This window comes from Rhinoraja longicauda, chromosome 26 (assembly GCF_053455715.1).
Source record: "Rhinoraja longicauda isolate Sanriku21f chromosome 26, sRhiLon1.1, whole genome shotgun sequence".
Lineage (NCBI taxonomy): Eukaryota > Metazoa > Chordata > Chondrichthyes > Rajiformes > Arhynchobatidae > Rhinoraja > Rhinoraja longicauda.
Window position 1 is genome coordinate 15,636,368 of NC_135978.1, and position 13,113 is coordinate 15,649,480.

Sequence of the window (13,113 nt, forward strand, 5' to 3'; positions counted from 1 at the left end):
TCAATACTGGGCACTGCGCCTGTGAAAGCAATGTAAATATACCAATGCAACACCAGGTTTAAGTTGTGAAGTGCCCCTTGAATTCCAAAGGTTAAGAGGTGGTCCAATGGAGGTGATTAAAAGATTTAATAGATTTTTGCTGGTGGAATGGATCTCTATGGGTAAATAGATTTCAGTTACAGATCAGCCTGCATCCAATTAACTGTTCCTTTATATTGAGAATGTCCCTTTTAATCAATGTTGGTATTGGAACCATTCCAAAAATGTGTTTCTGAGGGTTATATGTGATAAGAACCTACTACTGACTTTTACAGTAACCTTATAACACTGAAGGTATTCATGCAAGCGGGCACAGTAAAGGATGATCATTTGGCAAGTTCCCTGCACCAAGGTAACCAAACAGGTTCAAGACAAAATAACATGTACAAGTACTAGACAACCGAGACTGCCCAACTCAAACCTCCTTATGGAGATTTAGGGCGGCATAGTGGCACAGCGGTAGAGTTGCTGCCTTACAGCGCCAAAGACCCGGGTTCAACGCTAACGGGATCAAGGGATATGGGGAGAAAGCAGGAACGGGGTACTGATTCTGGATGATCAGCCATGATCATATTGAATGGCGGTGCTAGCTCAAAGGGCCGAATGGCCTACCCCTGCACTTATTTTCTATGTTTCTATGTTTCTAATCCTGAGTCCGGGTGCTCTCTATATGGAGCTTGATTCCCTGTGACTGCGTGGGTTTTCTCCGGGTGCTCCGGTTGCCTCCCATATTCCAAAGATGTACAGTACAGGCTTGTAGGTTAATTGGCTTCAGTAAAATGGTAAATTGTCCCTAGTGTGTGTAGGATAGTGTTAGCGTAGGGGTATGTGGCCAGCGCAGACACGGTGGGCCAGTGGGCCTGTTTCGGCGCTGTATCTCGAAACCTAAACTAAATATACATAGAATCTACAGTAGAGAAACAAGCCATTCTGCCTAACTGATTTCTGCTGCACCTGAATTCCCTTGCTCTTGTAAACTGTTTTGTCCTGTTCTAGGTCACTCTTTCTTGTGAGGGTGAGAATTCAGAAAGAATATTTAATCTCCTCTTTCTGGTATGAACGGAGCAGCAGCAGAATTAAAGCAGGCATTTGCCGTACTATCCCCAATTCTGTTACCACCACCGTGGCAGAGTCTCCAGTGATGGGGGCCTGAATCTGGTGGGAGGGAGCCTCATTAATGTACAAAAGCCTGCAGAACCTGATAGGTCAATAGAACTCTCTACCAGAAACTGTTCAAGTAAAAAGAAAATACTGGAATTATCGGAGTGGGATCATGAAAAATAGGAATGTTCCCCCAGACCCCACAAAAAGAACTGAGGTCCCAGATGCTCTAAATACCCTGCTCCTAATCCACTTTGCCCAAGTTAGTTTCATGGAGAGTTAAATGCAGTGGGATGTTCATAAGTTCATAAGTGATAGGAGTAGAATTAGGCCATTCGGCTGATCAAGTCTACTCTGTCATTCCATCATGGCTGATCTATCTTTCCCTCTTAACCCCATTCTCCTGCATTCTCCTCCAATATCCCTGTAACCCCTGACTCCCTTACCAATCAAGAATCTATCCATCTTTGCCATCTATCAATGAATAAAAATATCCATTGACTTGGCCTCCACAGCCTTCTGTGGCAATGAGTTCCACAGTTTCACCGCCCTCGAAGTAAATAAATTCCTCCTCATCTCCTTCCTAAAGGAACGTTACTTAGTTCTGAGACGATGCCCTCTAGTCCTAGACTCTCTCACTAGTGGAAACATCCTCTCCACATCCACTCTATCCAGGCCTTTCACTATTCGTCAAGACTTTGTTTCAAGAGGACACAAAGGCAGGCATGGAATTAGGCTCATCCTCTCTTTTATTTCGCAATAAAGGAACCTAAAAACCATAGAGAGGACTTACTCAGTCTCACTCCTCCGTGCCTTCTCAGGAAGCAGCAGGAACCAGCCTTCCTTCTGCTGGATCGCCTGGAGCTTGTTAATGTTGAATGCCACCTGGAGAGCAGACAGAACAAGACTATGACGCTCCAGTCACTCCCACTACCCACCAAACCACACCATGCCCGGTTAGATACAATACGATACGATACGATGGAACTTTATTTTGTCCCAGGATGGAAATTGATCTGCCAACAGTCATAAAACACAAGATACATGAAATTAAAATGACGAATGGAAAGGATTGGGGACGTGCAAAGATTTGGCGAGGGGAGGGGGGGGGGGGGGGGGGAGGGGAGACAGAAGGAGGAGGAATTGTACAGTTTGATAGCCACAGGGAAGAAGGTTCTCCTGTGCGTTCTGTACTGCATCTTGGTGGAACCAGTCAGTTGCTGGAGATACTCCTCAGGTTGACTAGTGTGTCGTGGAGGGGCTGAACTGTAGTGTCCAAGATGCTGCGAGACCAGAGACTATGTAAGCCAGCCATGCACAGACAGCCTGCTGAAGGGCCTCCTGTGTTCTACCGAGGCCCTCTGATCTCTTGCCATTATAACAGTTGGAAATAAGATAAGTTGGGGAGAGGTCATGTGGGAGTGTGAGAGGACTGGGAAGGATGGGAGAGGTGGTGGCATGGGGGACTGGGGTCGATCAGTACCACACACAAAGTTAAAGGCTCCTTCTGATGGCAAATGGATTTCTCAGTCTCTTTGGCAATGGATAAGCTGGGGTCAGGCCATGTATTAGCTCTGAAGAAGTTGGCAATTCTCCAGCTGAGATGACGCAGAATTCCTTTGAGTTCATAAATTCACAGGTTTTCAGTCATAGGAGCAGAATTAGGCCATTCGGCCCATCGAGCGTCATTCCATCATGGCTGATCTATCTTTCCCTCTCAATCCCATTCTCCTGCCTTCTCCCTGTAACCTTTGTCAATCTTCGCTTTCAAAGTACCCAAAGACTTGGCCTCCACAGCCACCTGTGGCAATGAATTCCACAGATTCACTATCCTCTGGCCAAAGAAATTCCTTCTCTCATCTCCTTTCTAAAGGAATGTCCTTTTATTTTGAGGCTGTGTCCTCTGGTCCTAGACTCTCCCACTAGTGGAAACATCCTCCCCATTTCTACTCCATCTGGGCCTTTCATTATTCGGTATGTTTCAATGAAATCCCCCCCTCATACTTCTAAACTCCAGCGAGTACAGGCCCAGAGCCATCAAATACTCATCATATGTTAACCCACTCATCCCCAGGATCATTCTCGTAAACCTCCTCTGGATCCTCTCCATCATCAGAAATAACCTAACGTTTTTAAGCCAGGTTTACTTGAAAGTGATACCTACCTTTCCAAGGAAGTCATTTTTACTGACCAGGTCCCAGTCCCACACCTCCACATATAACGTGTTCTCTGTCACAGAATCATCCAGAGCAAAATCAAAGACCTCGTTCCAACGCGGGTAACAGGACTTTTTCACAACCTGCGCAAAGAAAACTTAGTGTCAGAAAATGTCCCTGGATTTGAGGAGTGTCCATGTATTCAGTTGCCTCTTGCCAATCAAAAGTGCTAAACCAGCTGCAAGTTCAAGAGCAGCTGAGGGAGGTTGATCTGAAACGTTTCTCTCTGTGGATGCTGCTGGACTTGCTGAGTATGTTAGATGATTCCTGGTTTTATTTCAGATTTCCAGCATCTGCAGGATTTTCTGTTTTGCAAGCGCTAAATGGTCGAAAACACAACGTGAGAGGATGTCTTTCAAACAGGTAATTACCAATACATGATAGTGAAATATTTACTTCTTTTTCGATCTCGTGCTACAAACGAGTTGGGAATCAGAAGACGATCAACAAGTGCAATTGTGCAAGGTGCAAGTGCAGGAAGACCGCCAAAGCAGCCCCCCTTTGGATAGTGTGTGGTGTAACAAGTTTGCTTGTGTTTTAATCAATGTGCAGATTCAATCAAAAATCTCAAACACACAAAATCTCACAGTTGATCTTGTGTGTGAAAAACGAGTTGACCATGGGGATGTAATGATGCAGAAGAATGCAGAGCATAAGAAATGGTTGGGTCAGTTTGTTGATAAAAATGTGGCTGATGCAGTTCTGGTCTCAACACAACTTTCCAGTTCTCCCTCCCTCCCAATACTCTTTCATTCGCCTGTAGTTCAAATGCCTGTATATTTCCACCTGGAACATATCATATCATATCATATATATACAGCCGGAAACAGGCCTTTTCGGGCCACCAAGTCCTTGCCGCCCAGCGATCCCCGTACATTAACACTATCCTACACCCACTAGGGACAATTTTTACATTTACCCAGCCAATTAACCTACATACCTGTACGTCTTTGGAGTGTGGGAGGAAACCGAAGATCTCGGAGAAAACCCACGCAGGTCACGGGGAGAACGTACAAACTCCTTACAGTGCAGCACCCGTAGTCAGGATCGAACCTGAGTCTCCGGCGCTGCATTCGCTGTAAAGCAGCAACTCTACCGCTGCGCTACCGTGCCGCCCATGTGCAATTGCAATGTGCAATTGCCACCCACCACCACCCCCCCCTCCACCTTCCACAACTCCCCAGGGTAGAGAATTCCAGATCCATGAACTTGTGAGAGAAAACACTTCTCTTCATCCCTGTCTGAGATGGGTGACCCCTTTTTTTTAACCACAAACCCCCCCTCCCCCCTTTAAGAGGAAACATCCTCTCAGCATCCTCGCTGCCAATCCCCCTTGCACCCTCATGCTTCAATGAGATCTTCTTTCATTCTTCCACCTTTCAATGAGTATAGGTGCAACACGCTCGCCCTCTCTTCATATCTCAACCCCTGCCACTTAGTCAGCAAGGCAATGAACCTTCTCAGCACTGTCTCCAATGCATACACATTTCTTCCAGTGCAAGGCAGAAACATAGAAACATAGAAAATAGGTGCAGGGGTAGGCCATTCGGCCCTTCGAGCCAGCACCACCATTCAACATGATCATCCAAAATCAGTACCCCGTTCCATCTTTCTCCCCACATCCCTTGATTCCGTTAGCCCTAAGAGCTATATCCAACTCTCTCTTGAAAACATTATGTTGGTTTACAGTTATGGAACAACGGCAGAGGTCAGAGTTCCAAAATAGAAACTGAAGTGTAAGGGTGAGGCTGGCGTGAATTACTGTTACAAATGTAACATGAGCCGTCCACTGTATGAATGTCAACTTAAAACAGTAGGATGTTTGAACTACCAGGGATAGGGCACTACTGCGAAGCACGCAAGTCTAAAGCCAAAGCAGTGAATCAAAGCAGCTCGACATGTGTGATTTCTAAAGAAAAGGGTAGTTGTGACAGCGAGAAGCCACAGGGAGGAAGTCTACATCATAGTGAAGCCAATAAGGACAATTAAAGAACTGAGTGCATGGAACACTGGCCTGACCAGTGGCAATAGTGGACAGCAGAGTGATTTCAAGAGTATGGTTACATGGTCAGTTCATCCACATGAGCGTTGACTCAGCAATGGATTACTCATTTGGAGCAAGAATGCATGACTAGGTTCAGCCGAATATATCCAGAAACAGCAGAGTGGGCTTGAAAGCATATTCTGCAGATTCCAAGTGGGATGAAATGTTTATTGAATTGTGTCAGGCATCAAGTAAACTCACCCATGCCTGCAGCCGACTATACTAATCACCAAACATTGATGGGCAAATAGCTTTGAGTATTGCACTTGGATTCAAAAGAGTCAGGAGTCATGAGTGTTTCATTGTCATACCTACGAAATCACAATGAAATTCTTCTTGCAGAGATGTTTAACATGGATGCTTTAAAAGCACTGGACACGCTGCAGTATTGGGGAAAATGTGCAGAAATGTTCAAGGACACCTGCTGGTGTACTACTGATCATTGAGCTCATGTGTATCAACCTACTGTAAGCATTAACCTGTCCCATATATGTAGAACAACCAGAGGAAAAGCAGAGATTGATAAATTAGAACAAAAGGATGGTGAGTTTGGATAACAAGCATTTTCAGTAGCAGTGCGTCCCAACTCTGGTGAGGAAGGCAGTCGGCAGGAACCAAACTATTTCCCAGGCCAGATCGATCACAATCGTGCATGTGTTCACTTAAATGCAAAGGAGAGTCAACAAAACTGGAAAAGCACAACTCCTGCACAGAAGCAGAAACAAGGAACTGCAGATGCAGTTTACAACAAAAAAAAAGACACAACGTGCTGGGGTAACTCAGCGGGCCAGGCGGCATCTCTGGAGCACGCGGAGAGGTGACGTTTCGGGTCAGTCAGTAGAAGAGACCCAACACGAAACACACCACCTATCCAAGTTCTCCAGATATGCTGCCTGACTCGCTGAGCTACTCCAGCACTTTTGTGTCCCAAATGATACATTAATAGCTTTAAATACTGAAGAGAATGTGTGAATATTGTCAGGGGTCAGGTGGAGTTCCACAAACACAACGTAAACTTCAAAAAAGGGGAATGATGTTTCCGGCAAATTGAGGTAGTCACCTCAAGCTGAAAGTAACTGTCAGTGGTTTGAAATAGTCAAATTAAAATAAATTAAAAAGCAGAAGTAATTGCAACGGTAAAAACAATTCTGAAAACATTGAAGAACTTTGGTCATTCTTAAGAATAGGACAAAATGATATCTGATTTTTGCTGGAGTTTGCAATACTACTGACTCCCTTATATCAGATATGGAAAAAAAGATGAAAAAATGTTATTAGGGCAAAGAATAGCTAATGCTAAACTATTTATACAAGAAGAATCTGGGCATTTATAAGTTCATAAATGATCGAAGCCACCAAGTCTACTTCGCCATTCAATCATGGCTGATCTACCTTTCTCTGTTAACCCCATTCTCCTGCTCTCTCCCCATAACCCCTGACACCTGTGCTAATCGTACGGAGTTATTATTGGTTCACTCTGATACAACATAGACTTTGAAACTTGCTGGTGATTCTTTGCATTGTGGAGTAGCAGCTGTAATCAATGCAGGGAACAATGGTCAAGAAAATACAAATTATGCTTGTGTCATGTTCACTGACACATGGTGAGAGAAAAAATGTTTCAGACGAGAGATCGGCATCATGGATTGGCTTTGGAGCTGAAAACGATTCATTAGTTAATATAGGGCAGAAGCATTACTTCAGGGGCAGATGTATTACTTCAGTCACAGACAACAAACTGTTGGTGTAACCATTCTGTGACGTTGCGAAGATAGTTTTTAGAGGAGATCACATTGAACATTCTATTAACATAGAACATTTATAGCACAAGAACAAGTCCTTCATCCCATCAGGCAATAGGTGTAGAAGTGTGAAAACGCACACCTCCAGATTTAGGGACAGTTTCTTCCAAGCTGTTATCAGGCAACCGAATCATCCGACCACATCCAGAGAGCAGTGCTGAACTACGATCTACCTTCTTGATGATCCTCGGACTATCCTTGATTGGACTTTGCTTGCTTTACCTTGCACTAAATGTTATTCCCTTATCATGTATCTATCCACTGGAAATGGCTCAATTGTTATTAGGTATTGTCTTTCTGCTGACTGGTTAGCACACAACAAAAGCTTTTCACTGCACCTTGGTACTCGTGACAATGAACTAAACTGTAAACCAGTCTGAAGAAGGGTCTGAAGAAGGGTCTGAAGAAGGGTCTCGACCCGAAACATCACCCATTCCTTCTCTCCCGAGATGCTGCCTGACCTGCTGAGTTACTCCAGCATTTTGTGAATAAATACCTTCGATTTGTACCAGCATCTGCAGTTATTTTCTTAAACTGTAAACCAGTAGTCTGATCCCACCATGATGACAAGATAAACTAGTCTCAACTGCCTGCACATGATCCACATTCCTCCATTCCCTGTATATTCATACGCCTACCTAAAAGCCTGTTAAATGCCACTGTCTATTCTACCTCCACCACCACCCTTGGAAGCACATTCCAGGCTTCCATCCCCATCTATGTAAAAACACTTGCCTGGCACATTTCCTTTAAACTTTACCCCTCTCACATGAAAGCTTTGCCCTTTGGCGTTTGGCATTTCCAACCTGGGAAAGAGATTCTGACTGCCTATCCAATGTATGCCTGTCATCAGTTTATCTCAGCTAGGTCCCTCCTCAACCTCTCGCATTCCAGAGAAAACAATTCAATTTGCCTAACCTCTCCTTGTAGCTCATGCCCTCTAATCCTAGCAGCGTTCTGGTAAACCACCTCCTCTGCACCCTTTCCAAAACCTCCACATCCTTCCTCTCATGGGGTGACTAGGACTGCAAGCAATTCTCCAAATGTGGTCTCACCTTAGTCTTACAGGGCCGCATCATGACTACATTCAATGCCCTGACCAATGAAGGGGAACATGCCATACACCCTCTTTACCACTGTATCTGTGTTGCCACTCTCAGGGAGCCATGGACCTGGAGCCCACTATCCTTCTGTACATCAATGCTGTTAAGGGTCTTGCCATTAACTGTGCATCTTCCCCTTACGTTCAAGCTCCAAAAGTGCAACACCTCACACTTGCTGGGTGGGTATTATTGCTAGAATAAAGGCAATGCCCAGAAGACTTGTCTATTGGGTGGGATTAGATAATGGATTTGAAGAGCCGGCAGAAAAGTCTGCTGTTAATGACGCTCCTAGACCCAAGCCAATGCTACTGCCTCTCCATAGTTAGAATTGATCAATGAAGGCCTCCCAAAGAATACACTTTGATGTTTGTTGTAAGGAGATTGAGGTGAAATACATTGGGTCCTGTCCTACAAAAGAGCATATTGTTACAGAGGTTCTCGACCTGAAAAGTTGACTGTCCATTTCCCTCCACAGATGCTGCCTGACCCACTGAGTTCCTCCATTGTTTTGAGATTTATTTTTGTTGCGCGATTGTCAAAAGGAGTAAGAGTTGCTTTCATTTTCTTGGCAAGTGCATCCAGCATTAAATTGTGCAGCTGAGTATTGTCAATGAAAAGACAGGCATTTCGAGGGTGTCGAAGTTTAACAATGAAACATGAATCTGCAAACATCCCACACAAGGCTGTCCTCTTGCTACATAGAAGGCACAGAACGTGATTGAACTTAATTCAGTCAAATCTCGAGGAGAGTGCAGCAGAGAGGCATTTTTGACAGAAATAGCTCGTCATAGAGAGAAATATTTTAAACAACGTGATGGAGACAGCACTCAGCACATCCTGTGTTTGAAAATGGGGTTGAAGTAATATTTAAAGTATGTGCCACAAAATGTACACTGTGTGAAAATCTGAAGCGTGCAGATAAAGCACTAATTCCTGCAAAGTACAAAGAATAGAATAGCAAAGAGTTATGTGATTATGGGCAATTTTCAATAAATTACATTTTTAATCTAATCCTTGGGATAAAGGATATGTCCTATTATGAACAGCCAAAGCAATTAGATCTATATTCTGTGGAGTTTAAAAGAATATGAAGCGTCCTCACTGAAAGGTACAAGGTCCTGAAGGGGCAAGACAAGGTAAATGTCAAGATGCTTACACCTGTGGGAAAATCTCCAACGAGGGGACATAATTACAAGATTAGGTGGCTGCTGTTATTTAGTACTGAGGTATGTCAGAACACCGTCTTGCAGAGGCTGCTGAGTTTCTGAAATTCTTTTACCCAGAGCGTTGTGGAAGCCGAATCATTAGAAGTGAACATTTTCGAAAGATCACGGAATTGAGGGTGATGGGGAACTGAGCCAGAGAGGAGATGGGATTTGGGGCAGACCAGACATATTCATATTGAATGGCAAAGGCTCCAAAGCCTGAATCCAAAATGAAGCACTTAAAAAGCACCATCTACAGGAGCTGGTAAATACTGAACAGCTCCTTAATCACCATTATTGGAACTGGCTAGACTCACGGAGCTTTCCTGGGTCTTCCCATTGTACTGTACTCTGACAAAGGGATCCGAGGCTCCATTCAAATCCTTCCGAGCCAGGTCTCTGAAAAGGAGGAAAGTAGACTTGTATTTATGAGGTGACAAGTGCAGAACATTTTCAGAGAACTCATATTTCAATGACGTTTACCACTGCTGGACACAACTGATAATAATAAATAAGAGGGAAACAAATACTGTACAATGCCATCAAAAAATAGTTCAAAAACATAATTAGTTGAAAATCATCCAATTACTGAAAGCCTTCCTCTGCATGAGTCACAAAATGAAATATCTGGAATGTCTCTCATGATTTGGACCACACACTCAGGGCTGCTGGGGATACCATGACAAACTCAACATCAATAGTTCGCACTGAGAGGATGAGGGGATCAAAAGCAGTGAATGTGCATTTCTGCCATTCTGCTTCCTCAATACCCTTGGGTAGCTTGAGGCATGGAGGAGCGAAAGCAGTTTATTCAGAACGCTGGACAAGGCTGGACAAGTAATGTCTAAATAATGCAAACTCCGTGTGTCATCCCCATTTAAAAATAACTCAAGGGACCTTTATGTTGCAATAGCTGTGAAAGTACCACTGAGATATTTCCAAATGACTTGTGATTTACTTACTCATTACAACACCGCAAAAAGACACTCAGCCATTGGACCCATGCTGGTAGCCAGCAAAGCAATCCATCAGCCCCATTTCCCCCTCTCCTCACTTCCCTGTACTCCTACAACTTACTCTCCCTCACATGCCCACGAACTCGCCTTTTATTATTTTTGCCTCTTACTATGCTGTGAGGAAGCAGTACCCCAATTGTCTTGGAGACATTTTACAACCTAACTCATAACCAGTGCCTGATTCAAACTTGGAAGAGATGGGCAGATGGAGGGGTTTTTTTCCCCCCCAAATTACCAACTCATTGCAACTCTGGCATCAGAGGGACCACTCTTGGGGCCAAGGGGCCCATGCTTTATATTTTATTTCAGAAGTACCGATTGCAAGCACCCACAGTAACCTATTTCAAAACAGCCAGGCCTAAAAATTTTAGATTTTTAGATTTAGACTTAGAGATACAGCGCAGAAACAGGCCCTTCGGCCCACCGGGTCCGCGCCGCCCAGTGATCCCCGCACATTAACACTATCCTACACACACTAGGGACAATTTTTACATTTGCCCTGCCAATTAACCTACTAACCTGTACGTCTTTGGAGTGTGGGAGGAAACCGAAGATCTCAGTGAAAACCCACGCAGGTCACGGGGAGAATGTGCAAACTCCGTACAGTACAGCCCCCTTAGTCAGGATTGAACCTGAGTCTCCGGCGCTGCATTGTAAGGCAGCAACTCTACCGCTGCGCCCTTTACTTTGTAGAGGCACATATAATGGCACAGCAACTAGGAATGGGAATTCAGTGGTATATAATGCCCAAGGAATCAGCCAGTCCCCAGAATCAGCCGTACACTGGGAAAGGCCCTCCCTGCAGGCATTACATTTGTGAAGGGCGTGCAGGTGAGGGTTATGGCTAGGGTTGCCAACTGCCCCATATTAGCCGGGACATCCCGTATTTTGGGCTAAATTGGTTTGTCCCGTAGGGGACCGCCCTTGTCCCGTCTTAGGGCCGGGGGCGCTGTAGGCCTGGACGCTGTAGGCCCGGACGCTGTAGGTCCGGACAGTGTAGGTTCGGACAGTGTAGGTCCGGACAGTGTAGGTCCAGACAGTGAAGTTTCGGACAGTGTAGATCCAGGCAGTGAAGTTTCGGACAGTGTAGATCCAGGCAGTGTAGGTCCGGGGCCGCTGTAGGTCCAGACAGTGTAAGCCCGGGGGCCACTGAAGTTCTGAACAGTGTAGGTCTGGAGGCACGGGCGCAGCCTAATGGAGGTTGCGTAGCAATCTGCCTCCCAGCCCGGGCGGCCGCCATTGGTGGAGCGGGAGTGCGTGGCCGCTGGCTGGGTGAGGTTACGTGGGGCGCGGGGCGGTGACGTCACCTTGTCCCTTATTTGGGAGTGAGATAGTTGGGATGGGCGTTCGTGGGAAAAGTCCTCCAGGGAGTGATGAGGGAGGGTTGAGGATCGGAACAGGTGAGCTACTGGAAAATCAGGTCAGATCATTTTTGGGTTGGGGGGGCCGGAGATAGTAGAGTGCATCAGAGATTGGTGATGTGGACCCGGCTGTTTAAGATCAATATTGGTGAGTTGGATATGAATCTTGGCGGCAGTATGAGTAATGAGGAGGATGCAGAGAGCTTCACGAGGACACAGACACAGGACACAGGTTCAGAGAATTGGTGAGGACACGACTGTAGAAATATAATAGGGAAACATGATTCATTCTGATAGAAAAGCAGTAATATTTTTAGATGGTGCAAGATGAGAATTCTTGGTTTTTAGGAGAACCTGGGTCCCTTGTACATGAATCACTGAAAGTTAACATGCACATGCGGCAAACAAGCTAGGAGTGCAAATGTCATGTTGTTTACTGCAGCAGAATATGGGCTTAAGAGTAAAGACATCTTCCTTTAATTAAAGCCGGCCCCTGGTGAGACCTGCAATCGTGACTTCCCACTTAAGGAAGGATATTCTAGAGTATAGGCAATCCCATTGAAAAATAAAAAATCTTGCAGGGCAGGTGCGGGAATGGTATTTCCTCAGGCTAGGATATCTAGACACATGGGACCTCAGAAATGAGGAGCATCCTTCTGCAAATCAGGGGAGAAGAGATTTCTTCAGCCAGAGGTGATAAAACGTTAGAATTCTTTACCAAAGAGTGCTTGGAGGCTCAGCCACAGAATATATTGATGTCAGGGACAGGTCTCGACCCGAAACGTCACCCATTCCTTCTCTCTCGAGATGCTGCCTGACCTGCCTGAGTTACTCTAGCATTTTGTGAATAAATCGATTTGTACCAGCATCTGCAGTTATTTTCTTATAGCAAGGGATGTGGCATTGATGTAATAATGTAGTGCTGAGGAAAAAAGATCAGCCATGATCTTATTGAATGGCAGAACAAGTATGAGTTGCCAAATGGCCAATGCCAGCTTCTATATCTTCTGTTCTTATAAAAGTTGCAAGTTTAATTAATCTAAAGATTATTTTTTGAAGTAAAATTGGATCCGGTTTGATAGTTGTTGATTTTTCATGTCAGCATAGCCCGTTTGAAATGCGGGAAAATCCAGCCAGTTTTTCCCGGGTGTAATTTGCTAAAGTGAAGGTGTTTCATCACTCAGTTCCATGCAATAACTTGTATTTTCTCTGCCTCTTTTTAAGCA

General features: G+C 44.9%; 1 protein-coding gene across 5 annotated transcripts in view; it reads right to left on the reverse strand.

Moving 5' to 3' along the window:
• The window catches only part of rasa4 (RAS p21 protein activator 4), a 138,347-nt gene that overhangs the window by 47,612 nt on the left and 77,622 nt on the right, over window positions 1-13,113 (reverse strand). For all 5 annotated transcript variants that reach the window (XR_013548958.1, XR_013548957.1, XM_078422692.1 and 2 more), the window contains exons 6-8: window positions 9,828-9,909; window positions 3,305-3,439; window positions 1,934-2,025 (exon numbers count right to left, since the gene is read on the reverse strand). Coding sequence is in view for 3 of the 5 variants with exons in the window: in XM_078422692.1 (XP_078278818.1) it covers window positions 1,934-2,025; window positions 3,305-3,439; window positions 9,828-9,909 (309 nt within the window). In the remaining 2 variants the exon portion in view is untranslated. The remainder of the gene's footprint in view (window positions 1-1,933; window positions 2,026-3,304; window positions 3,440-9,827; window positions 9,910-13,113) is intronic.